A 23272-nucleotide genomic window follows, 5' to 3' on the forward strand; every position below is an offset into this window, starting at 1 on the left:
TTTTTTTTTTTTTCCGTTAACTGTGTTTATGGAAGATCAGTGCTGCGTTACCTGCCAGCAAATGACTAAGTAGGCATTTTCCTACCCTGGATGCAGCCTGGGGCTGTGGGGGGGTCTCTTCTGCTCTGGTAGCATCTGCGTTTGATAAAGCCGCGCTGGTCAGCACTCACCGCCAGTCGCAGGTCAAACAAGAGGGTTGTCTTATTTCCCCATCCCTTATGGTGGGGCAGGAGGACTGGGAGGCTTTACCCGAGGCTGTGGATGACAGTTGTCCCCACCCCTGGCCGCTCTCCATGTCCCTGCTGGAGGGTTTAGCTCCGCGGGTGTTCTGGAAAGGTTTACACTGCTCTAGAGGCTTGTAAGAGTCTGCTGCGCTGCATCTCCTCCCAGCTCCAGAAACAGCCCCTTGGAGCCGACGGTGCTCGACAGCGGAGCACGGGAATTGCTGCGATGAGGTCTGGAGAAGCAGGGCAGGGGAAGCACCCAGGCACCCTGAGCTGGGGGGCACCCCCTGTGGCACAGGGGTCTGGCCACCGCGCGCTGCTCCTGGCCCTGCTGGGGCTCCTAGGCATGCCTGTGGCTCGCGGTGAGTATGGGGATGCGGGATGCGTGGGGAAGACCAGCGAGACCTGCCTAGGTCCCACCTTGCTGCTCAGGCGCTGGGGAGGGTGGTGCCACCACCCCCCCAAACCTGGGGACCCAGTGCTTGATGCTCTCAGGGATGCTGTCATGGATGCAGCCCCGCCTGGAGCCTTTGCCTGGAGGGGAAGCCTGGGCGAGCCCAGCCGCGCTCCTGGGATGCTCACTGGGGCTGGGGAAGGGGCCAGGGCACGGGGTCCTCACCCAAGGAGGTCTCCTGCCGCAGGTGACTGTGGGCCCCCACCTCGCATGACCCACTCCAGACCGTCCAGTGACAGCAGCTTCCCCGTTGGATCCAGGGTGACGTACACATGCATCGAAGGCGCCGTCAAAATCCCTGGGAGGTCGGACACGGTGGAGTGCCTGCCCGGCGAGCGCTGGTCAAAGCTGCCCGAGCCCTGCGGCCGTAAATACCTCTTTTCTCTGAAACACGGCTCCATTACCCCTCTCTCTCGCTTGACTTAAAACTTCTGCCCCTTACGGCGGCTGCTCTGCCGTGGCATCACCCCTCCCGGCCAGGTCCAGACCCCCTTCCCTTGGCTGCCGCTGGTCAGAGCTGCTGATGGCGCAGGATCCGTGCTTGTCGTTGAGGGGGTCAGTCGGACGGTGGCTGGAGCTCAGGATGCTCGTGCATCTCCCGAGCCCCGGCTGCACGTGCATGAGAATTCTTATTTCCCACTAACAGCTTTGCCCGTGCATTTAACGCACCTCCATCTCCATTTTCCAAAAGATGCATTCAGTGGGGCAGCAGCCTGGTACGAACACAGAATTCACCCGCGATGAACGCGAGGAGCTTTCCAAAAGCTCTGTATGAGACCATTTCTGTAACTCCAATGTTTATTTTGCGTGCCTCTGGCGGGCGGCTCTTTCAGGCCCGCTTTCCTTGACTGCCAGGGAGCTGCGCTGCCCCGACAAGGCTGCGGTTTGCTGCCCTGACCAAGGAGGACGAGAGGATTAATTTCTTTCCCGTTGGGACCAACGTGAGCTACGTCTGCCGCCCCGGCTACGAGAACACCTCGGAAAGTTCCCCCACCAGCACTTGCCTTGAAAACCTGACGTGGTCGGAAGCTGCGGAGCTGTGCCGGAGTGAGTGTCTCCTTCCCCTTGTCCAAAAGCAGCCGTGGAGTTGGGAGCAGGTCAGGTAGCTAAAATGCAGCCGGGTCGTTATCACCCCAACAGCTACATGCTCAGTACAAAATTAGGTGGATATTCCTTGACATTAATACTTAGTAGGTATTACCATAACAACTAATACTTAGCAGGACTATCAATAGTTTTGTTTTTTTTAATTTTCCTGCTGGGATGAACGGATCTGTTTTGATTTTCATGTTAGTAAATATGTTCACAAAAGGACACTGCCTCTGCACAGGACAAACGCCAATTTGCAATTCTAGCCAGCTTCAAAATGAAGACAAAACACGTTTCTTGGGGGAATCCATGTAATATTAAGACTGATGAGGTGGCAGCAATACATTTGTCACAGACGAGTAGCTTACTGCCAGTCCATTGAGATGGAAACGCCTCTGCACGTCCTCTCCCCTGCCCTCCTGCGAGATGCTCCCGGCTGCCAGTGCGGAGCCCTTACGGGGATCCACGCAGCTGGTTCTGGCTCCTGCCAGCCCGGCTGTGACTCCTGGGAAGTAAAATGCTTTGGTCCTTTTGGGTATAACCCTCTAAGCCTGTCCCTTAGTTCTCCTTTTTGATGTCTCCATCGCCGTGTGTCACCGCTAACGCTGGCCTTGCTCCCCGGCAGGGAGGTCCTGCGGCGAGCCGGGAGCGCTGCCCGGGGGCAGGACGCTGGTGCTCACCGACCTCCAGTTCGGCGCAAGAGTGATGGTGTTCTGCGAGGACGGGTGAGTCGCGGGGCAGTGCCCGAGCTCCGGTGCCAGGACACAAACTCCGGTCCGGTGCAATCAACTTGTGGACATGGGCTGGGCTGCGATTTCACCGCTCCTGTGGTGTGGCTCCGAGTGCAGAGCGTGAGGCTGCTTTTCCACTTGAATTACAGCTTTGGGCCGGGAAGGAATAAGACACAGCTGGAGGGACGGGCCCGGGGCCTGAATTTACAGCTGCCTTTTCCTCCAAGTGTCATCCAGAGGAAATTTAACTGCCCCAGGTTATCTATCCCATGGCTGGCTGGACCACTGGTTTATAACTATAGACTTCAAAGCAGGTTACTTAAAATATTTCAAATTAACCTGTTTGAGAGAAATTGAATACAATATGTTTGAATTTTAAAAATCTATGATGTTCTGCTAGAAAACTGCAACGAAGCACACCTGGCATCGGGCAGTGAGCTGACTCACGCTTTCTGCCTGCTTTCAATCAGGGCACATACGCAGCAGACTGACTTGCAAACTGAAGCTCTTAGGGCCGCAGCCAGCATTCCTCCCTCCCCAGCAGGGGCTGGCTGGCATCAGCGGGCTCCTTCTGCCAGTCTTTGCAGCTGCTTCAAATGAAACAGAAGGGTTTTTCCTCCAGATACTCCCTTAGGATGGACTTTGGGGAAATGACAGCAATGTCCCACCCTTCTGGGGTTCAGCTAATCTCTGGAAATACACATCAGGGCGGAGGGATAATGTTATCCATCTAATCAAGATCAGATAGTATCAATCATGTCCAAGTGATGAATTTTTTTGAGCAGGAGGATATAATTCAGAGATTGATGAAGGTGTCGGTGCTGTCAGCCCAAGATGTGTTAGCTTCCAGTAAGCTGATCCAAATGGTGCTTTAATGAAATGTAGATCCCTGTTGCCCCTCACTGTCCCCGCTGTACGTACGGGATAAATTTGAATATTTGTTCTTAGTTTCCGGACAGTTACACAAATTTTTCTTTTCTTGTGTATTTTCACTTAGGTACAAATTAAACGGGAGACATTTCATCTACTGCCAGCTTAAAGGAAACGATGTTGAATGGAGTAAACTTCCAACTTGCGAATGTGAGATTAATCCAACCTTACTTTTGACTTCACTCCAATAGATCCTGCATCCTAAGGTCTAGTCCTCATGCACTGCTCTTGTTGATTTTATGTGGCGGATCTGTCACCAACACCGCAGCTGAGAAACACCCATTTTGCTGCTGACACTGTATTTCAGCAGTTTTGTTCCCACAAGGTCAACGTATTTTCTCATGACCTAAGGTAGGGGTGAAGCGGATGGGATGAGATTTCCAGGAATCACAAGCCAGGGCATGGCAAGTTGCCTGTTTATTTTTGTGAGCCTTGGAGTGAGAGGGAGAAAGCCAGGAGACAACAGAAAGTCGTCAGAAACAAAAGGGAGGTGGTGGAGACAGAAGGCTGTGCTAGTCACCCAGCTCCAGTTGTCCAAAAAGTCCATTCTCTTCAAGAACCTTAGGTGGACTCAAGAAACATTTTGCTTTTTCATTATTACTGAAGTTTTTCGTAATGCTCGTGTTGACCTTCTTTCCTGCAGTAATTACCTGCTCTTCACCTCCTCAAATTAGCAACGGAAAGCATGATGGCGAAGGTGTGGAAAGATTTGCGTATAACTCCACCGTGACTTACCGCTGCGACTCCGGCTTTCATCTCGTTGGAAATGCCAGCATCCGCTGTACCAGTAGGGATAAAACAAACGGCGTCTGGAGCGGAGCTGCGCCTGAATGCAAAGGTGCTTTCATTTGAGTTTAGTATTTATGGCGAGGTCGGTGTTTAGCATGCACCAGCTTAACAGACTGCGATTGCTTAGTACAGGACACGTCAGGCGTTATGTCATATTGCAATTTTAAAGAGCAAAAATGCAGTGCTGCTAAAGCGAGTAAGGAACGATGGGGCCGCGCAAGAAAGGCGCAGTGCTCCTAGCAATACTTGCTCTTTATGCCCTAGAGAAAAGAGCAGCTCTCAAACTTGAAGCAAAAGAAATGGAAAGGAGTCCTCCTCCCCAAAGTGAGTTGAAATGATTGCACGCTAAGTCTCACCTTCCCCAACTTAATTTGCTCCTTTATCACATTTCTGTGAAAAAGCCATTCAATGAACTTCACACCGTGATTTTCTTTCTTTTCAGATTCCCGTGGAAATGCCATCCAAGTGTCTAAGAAGGCTTCCACGTGGGAAATGAAGCTCAACCTTTATAAAAAGTCACTCCAAAATACCATCTCCTTCTCCCATTCTTCTTCTTTCTCCAGGACACCAGGTCAGTCCTGGAGGCCCATTTGGAGTTCAGGGGAATTCATCAATGGGACTCCCTGGTTACTCCCAGTCCCATATACCTGGAGCTTTCATTTTTTCACATGTTTCTCTTCAGTGTCACGGGGCTGTGCTACCTCAGCATTCAGATTTGTTGTACCTTTGTACAAAACCCAAAACTACTATTCTCCTGGGATCGGCCAAGGATCCTCCAAAGCGTGTCCTCCAAAGTACATGGGGATCTCTGGCATCCTCCCCCAAGCTGGCTGCTTTGAAAACTTAAAATGGTCTAAAGTTGCATCATTTTGTGGAAGTGAGTGATTTTTTTTGGTCATGTTCTTTTCTTCTATAAGTTTCCTCTGTATAACTTATGTTTTCCACTGGTTGGGCATTTGGTTCAAAGCTCAAGTTTTACTGCACTGACCATCTCCTCTTATAAAAGCTTATCTTTGTATGACATGTATTTTCGTTTATCAGTTGTTTCCTTGCCATCATCTTATTACAGCTTTCATTTAACTAATTTTTTGCCACACTGAAAAGCAAGAGATACCTTTATACCACGTAGCCTTAAGAGGGAGGGCTTTTGTCCTTGTTCCGACAGCGAGACGCAATGCACTAACGCTAACCTTGTTCCACCAGCGAGGTCGTGGGCAGCCAGGAGAAGCCGAACATGGCAGAAATGCTGCTACAACAGGTTCCCCATGCGCTGCAAAGGATTATTTTACCCGTAAGAAGGGTGAGTGTCAGTTGTGCGGGAAACAGCCTCTGGATGCAACCTGGTCTAGTGGGAGGTGTCCCTGCCCATGGCAGGGAGGGTTGGAACTGGATGGTCTTTAAGTTCCCTCCCGACCTAAACCATTCTATGATTCTATAAGCGTGTTATTGTAAGTAATGAAGACAAAACACCCACTGGAGGGTCTCACCACCCAACTGGAGGCCGGATGAAAAGCATTTCGCTGGTGTCGGGATCAAGCTGGGCTTGCCCATCCCTGAGCTGCGTCTCTTGGGTCAAAACCAGAAAATCTGCCACCCCTCTTGTGATGGACTTTGTGTGTCAACCCGTACAGCCCGGGGCTGTTCCAGGAATGAGATGAGGCTGGTGCTTAAGGCCAGGTCCAGAAATGTCCCTGTGGAGGTGCAGCGTGGCCAGGAGGGATTTTTCCCATTTCTGCATCATTTCTCAAAGGTGGGGTTTGTTCCAACCCGTCACCATCACCAGGCTGACGGCTGGGACCGAAACGCTAAGGTGTTTGTCTGGATTGATAAACAAGGGTTTAAAGAATCCCACTTGCAGGGTTAACGGCAGGGTAACCGGGCTGCATGGTTGGCCGCTTGTGAAAGCGTGTGTAGGAAAGACGTTGCGGTGGTATCGGTGTAGGAAAAGGGCTACAAGCAGGGCTTTGCAGGCCTTAAAGGAGATGAAATTTCTTGATGTTGGGCCCTAGGTAGGACGAAATGAAGGCTAGAAGCATCCTGGATCATACAATGTGGAAGGAAGTGAGAAAACTTTGTCCTTTTTTTTTTTTCCCTGAAAGTTTCTACTTTGTTATGTAACTTCAGACCGACGTTTGATTTAAAAATCCCTTCCTGTTGGTTTTTCTTTTTTTTACTATTTTGTCATTTTTGGCGCCTCTTCAGGAGATCGTGTCAAAGCAGCAGCTTGACACACGATCTAACGCCTGAGAAACGCTGCTTTGCGTCGTACTTCAGGAAGTTGGCTCCACTGCCCCAAAACAGGGTAAAAGCAGCCCCTCGGTGCCAGAGGCAAGGGATGAGCCAGGGGAGAGCGGAACCATGACGGAAAACAGCCTCTAGTGTTTGAAGGAGGAGTTGGTTTGGGCCTTTCTAAAGGTGCTTAAAGATGCTAAAATTCATCCCCAAAGTGTGTGGGGTTTTAATAATCTGGGCAGAAAGCTTAACTCTCCTTGAAAGTACAGTTTCCGTGTGAATGTTTCCTTCCCCCAGGCTGCACGTACGGCTCTTGGGAAGCGCGATGGCAAGTGCACGGAAAGATTTATCTGTAGCTTTGAAGCAGTTTATTTGGGACGGGTCTGCTCTCCTCCAGCGACACGGTGACGAAGGGACCGCCCCGCGGAAGGAACCCCGGGAGGAGGCGTTCGCCCTTGTGTGATTCAAAGGCAACTATCGCGCGCTGCTCTTCCTGCCATCTCACTGCAGATGTAGATGAGGCTCACAGTTAAATGGGGTCCCACCTAACCTAGATATATTGCTATCTTTTCAAGCAAAAATAGCACTTTGAGCACGCCGCATGCAAGCCCTTCGCCGTGTTCGCTTCCTGAAGGTGCAACCACGCAACGGTTGCGCTTGTGAGGACCCCTACACTTTGCTTTAAAACAAAGAATAAGCTAGATCAGGTCTGTCCCATGCGCACATACAAATATTTGTTTTTTCATTTATTTTGATATGTTTTAATGTTTCAAGAAATGGATTGAAAATTATTTATCCAAGAGCTGGCCAATCCCCACAGCTGCTCCTCCCATCTTAGTTTTTCTCTCTTTCAGCAATTTCCTCCTAACGTCCCCAATCCAGTTACGATTCCCTATTGATCCGACCAGCCTTTTCCAGGCTGGGGGTGGGGAGCTGCAGTTTCTCTGAAACCCCCCAGCCCTTCTGCGTAATTTCTGGCCAACCTCGGTCACGTCACAACCCCTTTGACTGGGTGTTTCCACAACCGCACGTTTCCGTGCTTCCCTAGCAATGCCGACCTGCTGCCATAACAATCCCCGTAAACACAGGCTGGCAGGAAAGGCTGTAAAAGACCCAAATCTCTGCTGGGCTGAGCTGCTTCCTTGACTTACCAGGAATTTCTGGCTGCGGCACGGTCCAGCTGCAGATACACCCATGCGGGCTGCCAGCGGGGTTGTGCTGCAAGCGAAATGACTGTCTTGCGAAGTTACGAGGTCATTTCTGTTAGGAAGTCCTAGCACTTTGCATGCGAAATTGAATGTTGATCTTCATATCTTCGGTACTTTAAGCACTTTCTTCAGCAGAAGCTTTTTTTGTATGAGACGTAAGTTCTTTGCAGTTTGTGTTTCTGTTCAGAATACGTGAAAGATAACAGCCAGGAGGGGCCTGGGAGTCTGCTCATCTCACACTGTAAAAGAGCTACTTCTGCCTTCCAGCGGGAGGAAGGCAGCTCTGGGAGGCTGCAGCCTCTGAGCAAGTCGGCTCCGCGCAGACGGAGAAGTGGCTGCTGAATACACTCCGCAGCGCTGCCGGACGGCAGGAGAGAAGCTGGAAATGGCTTACGTTGTCGGTTGCTTACCATCTTTGTCCTCTACAGAAGGCTAAAGCTCCCAAAGCCTTTCTGGGATTTTGTTTACATTTAGTAATAAATGGTAATTGTTTATAAAGGCTAGCCTGTGAATTCAGCTGCCTGATGAATGAATTCCCTTTTCATATTTTATGCTCTTTTCAGGAAGGTATCCATTTTTAGAGATATCTTGGCAGTGCTCAGATTTGATGAGCAAAGGTTCAATCAGGTATTTAGCTGCACTCTTATTTATTTCCTAAATGGCCTCCTATGCAAGTTTAACTTGGTTAAAAAAAAAAACAAAAAAAAAAAACAAAAAACAGGAAAGAAGGAAAGGAATGCAAATCCATGCAGTAATGTTTGGGAATGTGAGTGTTTCTCCTAAGTGGTCTGAAAAAGAAAGCTGGAGCGACGCATGCCTGCCTTCATCCTATGTAGCCGTCCCGGGCTCTGCAGCCCCTCTGCTGCAGCCGCCCCCTCAGCCCGGGCAGAGCCGGGGGTCAGTCCCGAAAGGCTTTGGGGGCTGTGGGTGACGTCCCAGGCTGCCGCCCTGCCCAGGGTGGCAGCAGCGTGTGGGACCGGGCAAGGAGCCGAGGGTGGATTTCTGTGAAAAGCCAAGAGCAACCCCAGCAGCAAAACCTCCATTTTTGCTGGAAACCTCATACTGTGCCAGTCCGAGCCTGGCAGCGCTGGTGCCCCGAGCAGCCCGGGTCGGGCTCCCTCCCTACGTCCCTTCCCTTCTGCCGTTGCCATCTGCTCGGCCCGATTGCTGCTGCGCAGGGAAGGGATGTGGGAGCAAGATAAAGCAGTCGCCTGTGGCCGCCGCAGCGGAGCAGGCACAGACCCGCTATCGCAGGGCTCAGCTGCTGCGGCAGTCGGTGCTCAGCCGGTTACTGGGGCAATCATGGGCAAAACGGGCCAGCAAACGCAGGTGGCAGAGGCAGAGGGACACGCTGGTCTGAGCCTGATGGTCTCAGCAGGTCCAGATGTCTCCTTTGTGGCTGCAGGTAGGAAAGAAGCAGCCTGGTTCAAGGGGTTAATGGGGACTCTGAGAGCAGTGGCGTTCCACTGAGTCGAAACTCCAGCGGCTGGTTCTTCTGATGTCCGTGAACAGAGCCGCTCCCTGCAGAGACTCGACATTACAAGAGGTCTTTGCCAAATACTTCTCAACCTCTTGCCATCCCACGCTGACGTCACTGCTCTAAGCCTTTGCAAGAGAATTCCCCAGCATTTAAAGCATTTTTTTTTTCCTATTAGCAACTTCCTTTTGTATTATGCAGCCACTATCCCAATTCAGACCTCGTGTGACCGGTCACCTGTAAAAATATGTGGCCAAGACATCTCCGTGTAATTTGTCAACACGTTCACAAGTAAGTATTTAAAAGTATATGTTATTGAGGCTGCTTGACTCCTCCCTTAAGAAAACACCTCTTGGCCTCATTGCAAATGTTTTCGTCACATATCCTTGGAGCTTAAATTGTGCTGGAAAGGGAAATAAAGTGAGGGGGGGAGGGGGAAGTAAAAAAGATAACTTAAGAGTTTCTCGGTGGAAACATGACTGTTTTCTGGCTAACAAAGGCAGACAGAGGGAGGCAGGGCAGGCTGCTGCGGGCTGCCCTTTCCTCGGGGCAGGGTGACACATGTCCCTTACTGGCAGCGCTGCTCAGCAGAGCGGGACGGGGCAGCAAATACGGCCACAGCCGTTCCCTTGGCTCTTCCCGCAGGCCCTGGGGGCAGGGATCCCGGAGAAGCTCAGCTTTCCCAGGCGGGCAAGGAGCCCAGGCAAATGGCTCCTGTTTGGGCCCAAGGACGTCCCTGAGCCTCCACGGGCAGCGCTGCATCTCATTCAAAGAATTTTGTGTCTAATTGGGAGAGTTACAGTGGAAATGCCGGTATCCCTGCTGTGTTGTTTTGTGCACAGGTGTTAACAGAAGCAGCTCAATTAGCAGCTTCAATGTGGGGATGATTTACAGCCCTCTGGTCTCCAGTGCACCCCTTGGGCTGAAGGAAAGCCCTCTCTTCTTGCAGAATCACCTCTCTTCACAGACGTCCCATCCTAGGGACGTGCAGGTGACGTTTGAAGGCGGTTTTTGGGGAGCTGGTGCCGCTGAGCTGGGCTCTGCTGGGCTCCCTGGGCCAGATGCTGGTGGAGAGGGCAGGAGGCACTGATGGAGATGCAGCTCCTGTCCCCGCACAGAGCAGAGCCGGTGCTGGGGATGAACGGGACCTTCTCTTTGGGGCATGCTGCACGGCTTGCAGCCGGAGCTGGCAAGACCCACAGGCTGCCCTTTGGGGATATTTTTTTTTCTTCTTCTTTTCCTTTGTGACTTGATGGCTTTGGAGATAGGGGTGTCTTTACCGGAAGGCGCAGAGGATGATTTGAAGGGGAGGCTGAGGCAGCGGGTGCGGGGAGGGCCCCGCGGAGGGCACCCCCCTCTCCGTGCCAGGCGTGCTGCTGGGAGCAGGCAGGGGGGGAACCGAGCGCTCCGAGCCCACCCCCGCGTCCAGCCGCACACAAAGACCTTCACCACGGAGCGCCCCCGAGCTGCGCCCGCGGGGAGAGGGCGGGAGGGGGGGGGGCAGGGGTACGGTGCTTTTGGCTGCGGGTCCCAACGGCGGGCCGGGGGGTGGAGGACACAGCCGGCAGCCGCCCCCCCGCCCCCGCTGCCCACGCGTGGCAGCAGCTCCCCCGCCTGCTCTTGAGCAAGCCCTGGGAAGGGCTGCGGGAGGGGCCGCGCCCCCCGGGGGCGGCGGCGGCGGAGGCAGGGAGCCCCCGGCTGCGCACCCGGCGCGGGCGGTGATCGGTGCCCGCTCCGCTCCGGGTCCCCTCCGCTCCCGGCGCCGCTGCGGGCGCCCCGCGGCAGCGATGGGCTCCGGGCGCCGCCGATCGCTGCTGCCGCCGCCACCGCCGCCGCTGCTGCTGCTGCTGCTGCTGCTGCCCGCGGCGTGGGGTGAGCCCACGGGGAGGGCTGGGGGTGAAGGGGGGGGACGTGCCGGGTGGGCTCCGTGTGCCCCACGCCTGCTCCGCTGCGTGGGCGGGCCGTGGGTGCGTGTGCCGCGCTCTCCTGCGGGCACCGTGTGGGCGTCCGTGCCGTGCCCCGCGCAGGGAGCTTCGGCAGAAGCCCCACTAAAGCCGGGTTTATCTTCCTATAGGTGACTGCGGGCCGTTGCCAGATATAAACCACGCAGAGCCCCCGCAGGACACCAAACACCTGGAGAGCTTCAGCGTCGGCTCCAAAGTTACGTACAGATGCGCCGCGGGCTACATTAAACGCCCCTTGCTGTCGGACACCATACAGTGCCTTGCAAACTCCCAGTGGTCCAACCTCACGGAGTTCTGTGGTCGTAAGTGTTTCACCTTCTCTGAAACGAGTTGCTTAGAGATGCACGCTGCTTGTGAAAGCATTTGCTGCTTTAGCAATCGCTGGTTTAAGGGTTTCTTCATCCGAAGCGACACACGACCAAGTTGTTGCTCAGAGAATCCCTTACTGTTCCTTTTTCGTAACTCTGCTTAGTCCCTTGGAGCCATATAAAGGTAGACGGGTAGCTGGGGGAAGCAGAGGAGAGAGGGGCAGACTGTCGCGGCGAGGCGCTGATGCAGCCGGACGCCGACGCGAGAGGTAGCCAAGGGGGAAGGTTTGGCACTGGGGATTCGCAAACCTCCGCGGTGAGAACTGGCTGCACTTCCCCACCTCAAACGCTTCGCCAGTGGAATTGGCAGGGGAGGTGGGCACTGTGCTCGTGAAAGCGAGCAAATTTAAACATTTAAAATCTTTTTCTATTAAATAGTCATCTAGGGATATTTTTGAATTGCACAAACTACCAATCACCTTCTTAAAAATATTCATGGTATCCACGTTCTTAGGGAGGCTTGTGCATTATCACTTGGATTTATGTTTATATGTAGTTGAATGCAAAACATTGTTATTTTTGCTTTGTAACTTTTTGCTTTTTTGTGGTTTTTTTTTTTGCTTTGTACACTTTTGGTTGTCTTCATTGTTGCTAGGTACCTGTCTCAGCCCGCCACGTGTGGTTTTTGCTAGAATATCAGAAGAAGATGAAACACAGAATTTTTATACCATTGGTGTCACGGTGAGGTATATCTGTCGCCGAGGCTTTGAGAATATCACAGACCAGCTCCCCACCAGCACTTGTCGTGACAATTTAACATGGTCAGAAGTTCCCGAGCTATGTCAGAGTGAGTGTCCTGCATCGTTTCATTTTCTCTGACGTCCTCCCACAGCTGCATCCGCGGCGCTGTGTTCCGGCGCCACCTCTGATTTCTAGTTTAGGATTGCTTTTCTTTAATGCCGTTTAGTATGACATACCATCAGATGCCTGGTTTGTCATTGCCACACTGTCACAAAAAGTATGTTTGTGAGTTTTTTCCCTGTCCTTGTAGCGTCCTAAGGATAATCTTATTCCTTTTTAGGGAAATCTTGCGGTATTCCAGCAAATCCAGAACACGGCAAAGTTATTACAAATGATTATCTGTTCGGTGCAAAAGCAGATGTGGTTTGTAACCGCGGGTGAGTGTGAAGCCAGTTGCCCAGTGCATCCCAGTCGCCTGGCCGGAGTGTGACTGGGATGCGCTGGTGTGTGAGTTGGAACAAGGGGCTCTGCCTGTCGAGTCCTCGGCACCTCTCTGGGGTGACGTGTTCTTGGTGGGTGACAACAAACTGATTTGTTGATGTGGCTTTTCCCCCTGCAGGTACGCGTTAAAGGGAGCATCGCGTCTCGTCTGGTGCTCCCTACGGGGAAGTGAAGTTGCCTGGAGTCAAATTCCAGCTTGTCAGGGTAAGTGGGGTTGTCCAGCGCTTGACGGGAAATAGCAAATACTCCAACTCAGAAACAGCGAATCGTGCGCCCGTTTTGCTGAACTGAGTCAGGTCGGTATCTCTGGGAAGGAGACAGCGGGCGTGACAAGTGCAGGGACGAGCCACTAGCGTCACTGCTGCCTTCTGCACGGGAAAGACTGACGTAAAGGAGCAACCCAGTGGCCTTGGTGTCCCTGTGGGCTGCCGCTGGCCCTGAAACGGAGGCACCTAAAAGCAATTGTGTGCCGAGAGGGTGCCCAGTGCTCCCATTTCAGCCCCTGCGACTGGTGCAATGCCAGCCTGTGTGCGCGCAGCCCTTGGGTTTTCCTCTCTTCCCGTCGTGGAGAAGAGCATCCCAGGTGCCACTTCCTGAGCTCTTTGCTTTTTCTCCCCCAGCTATTTCTTGTCCTCCGCCTCCAGCTATTCCCGACGGGAAGCACACCGGTAACGGTACGAGGGAGTTCGTGTACGACTCGGTTGTGACGTACACGTGTGACCCTGGGCTCCAGCTGGTGGGAAACGAAACTCTTCGTTGTACGACGGAGAACAGCCTCGTCGGCGTCTGGAGTGGGCCTCCTCCCGAATGCAGGGGTGAGCGTTGCTGGATAATTATCCTGTTCTTGAGGAGTTTTTCTTGCTGTGCGGTTAATTAGTCCTAATTCCCTTCTGGAGTTAGGGCCCCAGTCTGGACAGGCGTTCCTGTAGGGCTGGGCTGCAGGGCAGCAGCGTCTGCGCGCAGCAGGGATGGCCACCAGGTCTCTGCTTCGCCGGGTGCCAAGCTCAGCTGAAGAACAACCTGAGCACAGTCGTACACAGCTCTACGTTTTTCCCTTCAAGAGGAAGAGGCAGAATTTTAATAAACCATGTGTGAAGTGTTTCAGGAACTGCAAAGCTGATGGGCTAAACCTCAGAATGGATTTATATCTAGTGTCCCAGGCAATAAAGCCCAGTGGGACAGCGGAGCCCCTCTGTCCATGAGGCTTGGAGTGTCACCAAGAGGTCCCTGGGTGACTCTTCCGCAGCTCTCGCTGTCGTAGCCACAGATGCCCAGGTCAGAGCCCGCCTGCCCATGCTACGTTTACTCCTTACTGAAGGCTTTTATATATTATGTATAAAGGAGAATTATCTAAAAATATAATTTTGTGTGGTTTTGCGTGTCGTGGTTTTGGCTGGATTGGCCAATCAGAACGACAGATGGCCCCCACTCCCCCCCCTCCTCAGAGAGGAGAGGAAGAGATAAGGAGATTTACGAGTTTAGAAAAAGAACTAAACTACTTTAGTGAAAATAATAATAAATAAGGAAATAGTAAATAATAATAGAATAATAATTTAAAAAAAAAAAGTATACGGTATGTACAAAACTGTATCCAGCTCCCAGGATGACGATCACGTCACCAGCAGACACAGGGAAAGTCCCAGACTGGAGTCAGCGATGGACAGGAGCTGAATTCCGGAACTAGAGTCAGGAATGCTCGGATCAGGATCAAAGGCAGACGAACAGACAGGGTCCTCCTCAGACGTTGGCCATTGAAGAAAACACGAGCCAGAGCCCCCTTTGCCCCTTTCATCCCTCAGCTTTTACACTGAGCGTGATGCAGATGGGCTGGAATACCCTGTTGGGCAGTTTGGGGTCCCCTGTCCCGTCTGCTCCTCCCTGCAGGTGGGACCCCTCTGCGCTTCTCCGCTTCCGACCCTCCAACGGGGCAAAAGGCGAGGTTAGCTGACCTTGGTTGTTATCGCAATAAATCTAAGCAAGAGCCTCTGTGCGCACCATTCCTTGGTACAATCAGGTCTTATCACTCTGAGAGCGAACAGTTTCTGAACGATACACTGTTAATTTCAGACGTTAGTCAGTTAGAAGAGGCCCAGCTAAAAAGTAAAATTACAAGTCAGAAAATTGGTTCTGTTTTACCTCAAACCAGGACATTCCTTTATTTTTTTTTTCTCTCGATAGTTAGCACTACAGCAGCGACAAACCAAACAGAACCCTTGGAAGATAACGCAGCAGAGAATCCCAAGTGGCTAGGTAAGAGCTCAGGAGAGGCGTTCTGTCTCTGGGTTGTTAATCGCTCTAATTGCACCCACGTTGGGCACCTGTGACTCCACGTGACACTGGATTTCTGCTCTCCTTGCGCTCTTCATTTCTTTTGGTGAGTCTGTCTTCCAGTTTCCGAGGGGTTCACACAGGCTTATTCCCTGGTGTAAGCCCTTGTCTCTGCTCTCGGCTGAGTGACTCCTTAGCTGGCACGACACGGGGGAGGATTTTTAACGCTTGAATCTCCCTCCCTGCAGCCCAGCACCTCGGTAGAAACCAGTGGCGTTATCCCGGCTGTATTTGGACGTTGCTGAGGATGGAGGTAGCTTGGAGCTACGGACCTCAGCGCTCTCAGTGGAGAGCAATGGGCTGAGGGACTCGAAAGGAGCATAATGATGTGTGTAGCAGTTCATGACACACTGTTGTATAGGGTTTTGCCTTCTCAGCAGCGTTATGGTTATCTGAGTTTGAATAACATTTTTCTGTGGGCATAGATCCAGGAACTTCCCCGTTTAGTTATCAGCACTGTTGGCTTCATTTTTTTAACACCAGTTTCCTTATTTTCTTCTCTAGCAAGGATCCTCATCCCTATTTGCATTGGTAAGTAGTTTGATATTGAAAATATACTTTCCTAATGCAAAGCTGTTACTTGCTGTTAAATAGCCGGAGTCGGCGGGTTTGGTTTATTCACTTAACTGCCCCTCGTACTGAGTGCCAGGACTCGGGGGTCTCTGCTGGGTACCGCAGCAGCACAGCGAGCAGCGCACGGACCCTCTGCCTCTCAGGATAAAACATTACATCAGCTGTAATTGATGAATGCAAGAATGACGGGGGATGACATGCAAGAAGCCAAAGAAGCCAGTGTAAGAAGCCAACCAAAAACTGCACACTCTGTCACCCTTTAATTGATAAAGCTGCTCTAAAAGGCCTTGGCAGGCACTGAAAGAGAGGAGATTAGTGAAGCCTGGAACATCCCTGTTGCAAAAGAGATGAAGCACTGAAAATGCGGAGCGTGTTTAAAATACAAAGTAAACAGGCACGGCCCATAAAAGCAGCAGATAAATGAGGATCCCACCCTTAAGAAGATCAGCACGGCACCACACTTAGCGGTTTCTGAGCTGCGTTCAGAGGCACGAGGGGGAATTTGCGTTATTCTGGGGGCTGGGGGGGGGACAGACAGCCCCACAGCAGAGAATTTTGCTGCCAGTCTTTTACCAAAATGCAGCATTTCGCTTCGGTTACATACCAAATTTGTTCCTTATTTTTAAAATTTTGCTTCTCTGTTTGTTAGGTCTCCTGGTCCTTGGGATTCTAGTTGTGATCATCAGGAAATGGAAAGACAATAAAACGCAGTAAGTGAGCGTAAGCTGCCCCTCTCCAGTCATAACCTTCCCTAAGGATAATTGGGTATTTCCTTTTAAGCTCTGAGTGATAGCAGTTACACGCAGTAGATATTTGCACGGTTAACCCTGTCGTTCCGTGTTGCTAAGTTGCTTTTTATTCTCTGAATTTTCTCCTTTCCTTCTCTTCAGCTCTTTTAATGTGTCTTTACAAAAGCACAAGACAAAGGGAAGGGATCTGCCGATGCACCCAAAGATAGCAGGTGACGAGAAGCAGCCGGTGCCGTGGCATTCCTATTTTTGGTACGTTTGCTTGTTCGCCTGCCCAGAAGCATGTGCCACTCTTCTGACTATACCCACGGAGCTCACCAGTGTGATTTCTAGCTCCAAACCTTGCCGAGCCTCCGCATGGCCAGTGCTGCGCATCCTTGTGCAGTGTCTGACTCTGCCTCCGCAATGAACACGCCGCTTGCCGAAGAGGCGACGGCTGCTTCACGGGAGGGCTTGGCGTTCGCCGGCTGCGCGCGGGGCTCGGCAGGAGGGATTCCCCCTGTTCTCTCTCTCATCCGCAGCCACACGACGAGTTGCCACGTGTGTCCCGGCTGCGAAGAGGGGCTGCATGCCGCCCTGGCCCCCCGCGCCGAGCCCGCGCCCCGCGGCTGTGCCACCTGCGAGGAGTGGCTGCGCGCCCAGCCCCACGCGCCGCGCTCCTACTCCGTCTCCAGCATCGGCAGCGGGGAGAGCCGGAGCCCTGCGGGCACAAGGTACCGCCGTCACCCAAGGAACTGCTCCTGCTGCCCTCCCACGGGTCCTTGGAAAGGAAAAGAGGGGGAAAGGGGCACTTCTTGTGGGGGAAAAGCATCCGGCCAGCAGGGCGAGGGGGGGGATTCTGCCCCTCTGCTCTGCTCTGGGGAGACCCCCCTGCAGTGCTGCCTCCAGCGCTGGGGCACCAACAGCAGAAGGACACGGAGCTGTTGGAGCGGGGCCAGAGGAGGCCCCGGAGATGCTGGGAGGGCTGGAGCCCCTCTGCTGTGGGGACAGGCTGAGAGAGCTGGGGGGGTTCAGCCTGGAGAAGAGAAGGCTCCGGGGAGACCTTCCAGCCCCTGCCAGTCCCTAAAGGGGCTCCAGGAAAGCTGGGGAGGGACTCGGGATCAGGGAGGGGAGCCGTGGGACGAGGGGGAAGGGTTTTACACTGAAAGAGGGGAGATTTAGATGAGATCTGAGGAAGAAATTCTTGGCTGTGAGGGCGGTGAGCCCCTGGCCCAGGTTGCCCAGAGAAGCTGTGGCTGCCCCATCCCTGGAGGGGTTCAAGGCCAGGTTGGACGGGGCTTGGAGCAACCTGGGCTGGTGGGAGGTGTCCCTGCCCAGGGCAGGGGGTGGCACTGGGTGGGCTTTAAAGGTCCCTTCCAACCCAAACCATGCAGTGATTCTATGATGATGATTCTATGATCTTTACATGGATAGAGTGGATTTTGTAGCTTGAATTCCTTTGGTTCCTTTAAATCCAGTTTTAGCAGTAGAAAGTATTTGCTATTTAGAATAAAGTGGTTCCGTAGGGAGGAGTCATTCTTGGAAAGCCATGTGTTTGGTGGATTCAGGCCATTCTCTCTCTCTTTCTCTGCCTTCAGCTCTCCTACCCAAACGGCAGATGTGCTGAGGGGTGAGGGTGCAGCAGAAGCTGTTCCGGAGCGGAGCGATGCAGAGCAGCCCATGGACCGTGAAAGGTCTGTCTTCTGTCTTCCACTTAAAAATACACAGATGCCACGGTGGGCTTGAATAAAAATCATTTTAGAGTAGAGTAGAACTGATTTTATTTGAGTAGAAAATGAGGGTATTCTGCACCTCCTTGTTTATTCCAGCCTCTTTCCTGTCTTGATACTGTGCTGAGTATTACTGCATTTAATTTTAAAACACTAGTCTCTCTGCTGTTTTTTCCCCTGAACGACACTCTGGACAATTTTTGTCTTTATTCTTTTTTAAAAAAGGCGTTCAGCACGTGCCCGTGTTTCTCCTGTTTCCTTACTCGTCTTGCTCCCCGGCACTTGCCCTGTACGCTGCAATGCCCGGTCGCTCCCCGCGGCGCTCGGGGCCGATACGGAGCTGCCCTCTCTGCCCCCCCTCTGCCCCACGGAACTGGCGCTAATTGGGCTTGCAGGGTTGATGAGGTGGGGTTGGGAACTGGGGGCCCAGCCAGCAGGAGAGTAGGGATTTATGAAGCGGTTCAGAAGAGGCGCAGAACCATCTCACAGGTTCCAGCAAAGCCAGGGGGGGTTGATCTCGTTCCCTGCTGGCTCTGCAGCCCAAGGCAGGTTTCCATCCCGCCTGGGATGGTTCCTCTGTACCGGGGAGGCTGGAGGGGCCCGACTTGATTTTTGAGTCTCCCTGGAAGGACTCAACGCACGTCTTCAATGGTGCTTCCCCGCAGCAACCGCCACGTCTGTCCCGTCTGCGAGGACTGGCTGCGCGCCCACCTCGGCCCGCGGGGAGGGGGTCCAGCAGCGCCCGGGGAGCGGCCGGGGGGGCCCCGCCGGCAGGACGAGGGGTGAGTGCGGTGCGGCCGGGGCAGGCAGCTCCCCGCGGCAGCGGGCACCACAGCCCCGCGTTCTCAAAGGCGGGAGTTAACCGCTTAACTTAAAAAAAATAATAATGATGGGGGGGTGGGTGTAAATGTTGGTTGCACTTGCTCTTAGCTCAGTATCGGGGTAAAGCGCGGTGCCTGCTCGCAAGCAGAGAGCGGGGGAACTGGTGGGAAGGTTCTTTGGACAACGCTTGTGTGGTTTCCCTGGGCATCTCTGAAGCAGCTTGTGCTCCTCAGCCGTCCTCCCTCGGCGCAGCCTCCCGTCTTCTTTGGCCCAATGGAGCTCTGGTTATAGTTACGCGGCAAAGAGCCCCGGTGCCGTAAGAGCCCCCGCAGCGTGGGCCTTCTCTTCATGTCGCTGCCGAGTGCTTTTCCCACTTCTTGGCATTGGTTTGTTTGGGATAGAGCAGGGACAAGGTGAGCAAAGTGCTGCTGTATGCTCTCATTCATCTTCTGACGCTTGCCCACAAAGCTTCCTTAACAGAGTCGTCATTGACAGAGGCAAATTCAAATAAATATCTGGTTAAAATAAACATAGTCTGAGGTGCGCTTCCGCCTGCTTTAGCTTTTTAAGTAGGAACTTCTTTTTACCCGTTATTTATTTCATGCTGTTCCTGCGAGTGCTTGTTCTGCCTGCTGTTAGCCCTAACCCTGGAGGAGCCGTTTCAGTTCTGCACTCATGAATCGCTACTTGTTTGAGTTTAAAAAGTTAATTATCTTTGAAATTGTTAATGAAACTAGCTTTTGCGGGTGCCAGAGCCTGTGTGGTGTGGCTTGGCGAGGAGTGGTTCCCGACATGAACCCTTCGGGGCTCACCCCTGGCTCTCTCCCCGCAGCCCCCAGCGTCCCGTCTGCACTCCCTGCGCCGACCGCCTGCACCTCTCCCTTGTCCACAGTGACACGGCGCGCTGCCCCGTCTGTCCCCTGGCCGGGGAGGGGACCCCGGCTCACCTCATCCCCCGCCGCACCCCCGGCTGCCACCTCTGCCCCGTCTGCGCGGCACCCACCCACGCGCACCTCTGCCAGCCCCGGCGCCAGGCACACGACGGTAGGGACTGGCGCGGGGAAGACCCCAAAACGCCCTTCGGGTGACCAAGGTGACCCTGGGGACCGGGGTGCCACAAAGCTTCGGCTGCAAAGGGCATTCCTCCCGAAGCCCAGGGCTGCAGCACGCAGCATCTAACCCTAATTAGCTGCTCGTTTCCCTGTTGCAGGATAAATGCCGATGGCTGCAGCGTCCGAAGCCACACGAGGGTGGCTGGGGAGAAGGGGGAGTTGCGACACTAACTCCTGACGCTGTCGGGAAGGAAGTTTCAAGTGCAATAAGGCAACCTGGAGTCAAGCGTCTGACTTCACAACCAAGCATTTCTTTGTAAAGAAGCAGGAAAATCAAACGTACTTCAAAGTCAGCTCCATGTTGGTTTAACGCCTACTTTTTTGTTTGCTTATTTTAGTAGGAAAAAACTATTTCTGCAGCTCTTAAAGTGAAGCTTTTAAAATTAAGTAAATGTTTCTTTCCACTAGGAAAGTCATTTCACAGTAAACACCCTATTTGTGCACATTCTTGCAAGATTTACTTGTATTTTTTAAACTACTTTTTTACTGAGGTTCATTTACTAGTGTGTAGATACAAGTGCGAAAATGACAGTTTTTATAGCGAACCTGTTTTGTAAATAAAAGGAATATCAAATAAGTAATACTAGTGTCCTGGCTTGGGGGTTGGTTTTTTTTTTTCATATTTACTAATCAAACCTTCTCACAGAGCACTTTAAATGATTTTGCAGTCTCATTCTTTGCCGGATGTAATCTGCTGCTCAGGTAATTGCTGCTGCTCAGATAATTGCCGCTGTTGTGTCACACTGTTGGCCGTGACAGCGTGGCTGGCCTTTCCTAGGAACTGCGACGGTGGAGGCTGCTGGAGCGGAGCCCATCTCCACCCCGGGCAGTATCGGGGAAGGCGAGTGCTCCTCTGCAGGTACAACCTGCCTTCCCTTGGCCGACCCCGAGTATTCCTGCACCAGTCGTGTGCTCTACCCCAAAAACTGGGCTGCAGCTCCAGCAGGATTAAACTAACTTGCTCCCTGCTTGGCGTTTGCTGGTTGTACTCCTTCTTTTGTGTTGACGTGGGGACAAAATGAACAGTGATAACACAGAAGCTGTAAAAATTGCCTTTCTGGTTTATTGGTGTTTGGCAAGAGACTGAGTTCACTGGTGTTCTGGCAAGAGACGGGCAGTGCTACCGGCAGGACACAGAGGTGCCACGCAGTTCCATGATTCTGCCATTGTATTTGTTATCGAACTGGGACGCAGCATGTTTCCGTGGGTTTGTGCTGACGGGTGCAATCCTGATAATGCTTTGAGGAGGGAGAGGCAATGCCCGTCTGAACGCCTGAGCTGCCCCGTGCCCTGGCTGCCGTCCCTCAACGTCCCCTTTTGGTCATCCCTTCGAGCACGGGGCTGGAGGCAGCGGGGGCTGTTCCAGGGGGGCCAAGGCACCCCCGGCACGCCCCAAACCTCCCCCAGCTGACGCAGAGGGAGGGGTGCAATGAGCAGAAGCCGCGGGCATGGTGCCACCCAGGTGTGGCCGCAGGACAAAGTGCTCTTCGCAGGAAACGTCCTTGACTGGAGGACCAAAGGCAGGGCGATGGCATGGACCAACCACGGCCCGTCGTCCCTCGCCAGGCAAACACTCCCACGGATAAATCACGCAGGTTGCGGCCCGCGTTACTCACCTCCCGGGGAAACCGGCCGGGCAGGAGCGGCCGGTGGGGAAATACGTGTCAGAGCCCTGACCCCGCGACAGGCGCCCGGCTCTGGCCGTTTCCCGGTTGCGGAGCAGCACCGTTTCGTACCGAAGAGAGGAGAAAGCGGCCGCGCCGTGGGAACGGCCGCGGGGCTCCCGTCCTGCAGCTCCGCGGAGCCGACACCCCCCTCCCCGCGGATTCCCTCAATAACCGGACGGGGAAAAAACAACCCACCCACGTCGTGCTGCCTCGGTGACGAGAGTCCAGGAACAGCCCGGTGGCCGCCCGCCCCGGAAGGGGCCGAGCCGCTGCTCTGCGCATCCGTCCCCGCGGGCCCGCGGAGCCGGCAACCGGAGCGGCACCGGGAGCGGCCATGGGGCTGTGGTGGCTCTGCGCGGTGCTGCTGGCTCTGCCCGGCGCCTGGGGTGAGCGGGGCCGCGGGGGGAAAGGGGCTCCGCGGGGGGAGAGGGGCTCCGCGGGGATGGGGCGGCGTGGGGAAGTGGGGCTGGGAGGTGTGGGGAAGGGATAGGGCGAGTCCCCCCCTCTCATCATCTTCCCCCCCTCTCATCATCTTCCCCCCGTCCTTTCACCACCCTCCTCCCCCCTTTCACCACCCTCCTCCCCCCTGCCCGCAGGTGACTGCCAGCAGCCGCCGAGGTTTGCCTCTGCGGAGCCGGCCGAGGCCCTGAAGGAATCCTACGCCGTGGGGGACAGGGTGAGGTACCGGTGCCGCCCGGGGTACATGATGGCTGGGGGCATAGCCCCCGTGGTCGTCTGCGAGGTTGGCTCCCGCTGGTCACAGAACTCCGACTTCTGCATCGGTGGGTTCCCCAGATCGCAGGCCCCTGGGAATTGGGGGCATCCCCTGCTGCACCCCAGACCCTGCGCCTGGTTCAGCCCCCCTGAGGAGGATGCGCCCCGGGGTTGCTGGTTTTAGGGCGGCTGAGAACAAGCGCTCGGCCTACGGGCCTGCCTGGGGTTCCCCTTTCTGCTTAGGAACGTTAATCTCAGAGACACGTTAATCTCTGCCCTCCTTAACTACTTCACCATCTGGTGGCATCGCGTAAATGCTGTAATATATTCACGCAGAAACAAGGTACAGCGTGGGAAAAGCTGTGCGAGCCTGTTCTCCCCATGTAATGCAGCTGTACTGGCCCCGGGGGGGTGTCAGGGGGTGTCAGTGGGTCCCTCCCCGTCCCCTTCTCCTTCCTGCTGTGTCCCCACAGACCAAGACCTCCACCCTGAGCCCGCTGGGCTCTTTATCAGTTTTCTTTCTCAGTAAGTTATAAACTTCAGCTTTTTAATTTTTTCCTTAGCTTTATTTGTGGTTTTATTTACTTTTTATCTCTGTTTTAACTTTCACTTTCTCAGAAGTTAATGTGGAACTTGTCTCTTTTCTGAAAGTGCTGGCCCTTGCTCTTGAGGGAAGTTAGGTGCCCAATAATGATCAGGAAGCCTGTAATGACACTGAACAGCACTGTCGCATGCATTTCATTATCACGCTGTGAAATAAAGCTAATGCTGATCACTTGCCCTTCCAGGAAAGTCCTGCGGTGAACCGGAAATCCTGAATGGCAAGTTTCACTACACGACCGACCTCTGGTTCGGGGCGACAGTGAACTACACCTGTAACGAGGGGTAAGCGTTGGCCCAGGCTCCTGGTGATCGTCGGAGCCGGGGCTGGGAGATGGCGCCCGTGGGGG

The 23272-nt window shown here is 53.6% G+C and overlaps 3 protein-coding genes across 12 annotated transcripts in view; all 3 read left to right on the forward strand.

Moving 5' to 3' along the window:
• Positions 1 to 45: 45 nt before the first annotated feature.
• On the forward strand, positions 46 to 8680 carry LOC141733534 (complement decay-accelerating factor-like). Of its 7 annotated transcripts, none has more exons than XM_074564014.1 (9): positions 46 to 1045; positions 1534 to 1725; positions 2393 to 2492; positions 3496 to 3578; positions 4072 to 4266; positions 4482 to 4541; positions 4660 to 5094; positions 5421 to 5517; positions 5657 to 8680. In XM_074564014.1, exons 1-8 carry the CDS (start codon positions 451 to 453, stop codon positions 5510 to 5512), a joined length of 1752 nt encoding a protein of 583 aa, XP_074420115.1. In that variant the 5' UTR covers positions 46 to 450; the 3' UTR covers positions 5513 to 5517; positions 5657 to 8680. The 7 variants fall into 7 exon arrangements, with proteins under 7 accessions (XP_074420115.1, XP_074420114.1, XP_074420119.1 ...); XM_074564013.1 differs by having other exon boundaries at positions 6747 to 8680; XM_074564018.1 differs by having other exon boundaries at positions 4660 to 4788; positions 4900 to 5094; positions 5421 to 8680.
• A 1044-nt stretch (positions 8681 to 9724) lies between these two features.
• Positions 9725 to 20876, forward strand: LOC141733535 (complement decay-accelerating factor-like). Of its 4 annotated transcripts, none has more exons than XM_074564021.1 (15): positions 9728 to 11006; positions 11209 to 11400; positions 12062 to 12253; positions 12488 to 12584; positions 12767 to 12852; positions 13269 to 13463; positions 14827 to 14898; positions 15481 to 15507; positions 16199 to 16259; positions 16440 to 16550; positions 16820 to 17011; positions 17876 to 17971; positions 18673 to 18789; positions 19722 to 19873; positions 20040 to 20876. In XM_074564021.1, exons 1-15 carry the CDS (start codon positions 10922 to 10924, stop codon positions 20042 to 20044), a joined length of 1680 nt encoding a protein of 559 aa, XP_074420122.1. In that variant the 5' UTR covers positions 9728 to 10921; the 3' UTR covers positions 20045 to 20876. The 4 variants fall into 4 exon arrangements, with proteins under 4 accessions (XP_074420123.1, XP_074420122.1, XP_074420124.1 ...); XM_074564020.1 differs by having other exon boundaries at positions 9730 to 11006; positions 19662 to 19873; XM_074564023.1 differs by lacking the exon at positions 18673 to 18789 and having other exon boundaries at positions 19662 to 19873.
• Positions 20877 to 21378: 502 nt separating this feature from the next.
• The window catches only part of CR1 (complement C3b/C4b receptor 1 (Knops blood group)), a 35296-nt gene continuing 33402 nt past the window's right edge, over positions 21379 to 23272 (forward strand). The window contains 3 exon segments of the mRNA XM_074564186.1: positions 21379 to 21994; positions 22205 to 22390; positions 23111 to 23207. Coding sequence (XP_074420287.1) covers positions 21943 to 21994; positions 22205 to 22390; positions 23111 to 23207 — 335 coding nt within the window. The 5' untranslated portion in view covers positions 21379 to 21942.

Source organism: Larus michahellis, chromosome 21 (assembly GCF_964199755.1).
Source record: "Larus michahellis chromosome 21, bLarMic1.1, whole genome shotgun sequence".
Classification (NCBI taxonomy): domain Eukaryota; kingdom Metazoa; phylum Chordata; class Aves; order Charadriiformes; family Laridae; genus Larus; species Larus michahellis.

What these genes read in the sequence shown, in the direction of transcription:
- LOC141733534 (XM_074564012.1), top strand. Translation starts at nt 451, where the DNA reads ATGAGGTCTGGAGAAGCAGGGCAGGGGAAGCACCCAGGCACCCTGAGC. An exon ending in AGCTGCGGAGCTGTGCCGGA is followed by an intron (nt 1,726 to 2,392) that starts GTGAGTGTCTCC and finishes GCTCCCCGGCAG; the next exon opens with GGAGGTCCTGCGGCGAGCCG. An exon ending in AGTTGCATCATTTTGTGGAA is followed by an intron (nt 5,095 to 5,420) that starts GTGAGTGATTTT and finishes TTGTTCCACCAG; the next exon opens with CGAGGTCGTGGGCAGCCAGG.
- LOC141733535 (XM_074564020.1), top strand. Translation starts at nt 10,922, where the DNA reads ATGGGCTCCGGGCGCCGCCGATCGCTGCTGCCGCCGCCACCGCCGCCG. An exon ending in CCTCATCCCTATTTGCATTG is followed by an intron (nt 15,508 to 16,198) that starts GTAAGTAGTTTG and finishes TCTGTTTGTTAG; the next exon opens with GTCTCCTGGTCCTTGGGATT. An exon ending in CGGAGCCCTGCGGGCACAAG is followed by an intron (nt 17,012 to 17,875) that starts GTACCGCCGTCA and finishes CTCTGCCTTCAG; the next exon opens with CTCTCCTACCCAAACGGCAG.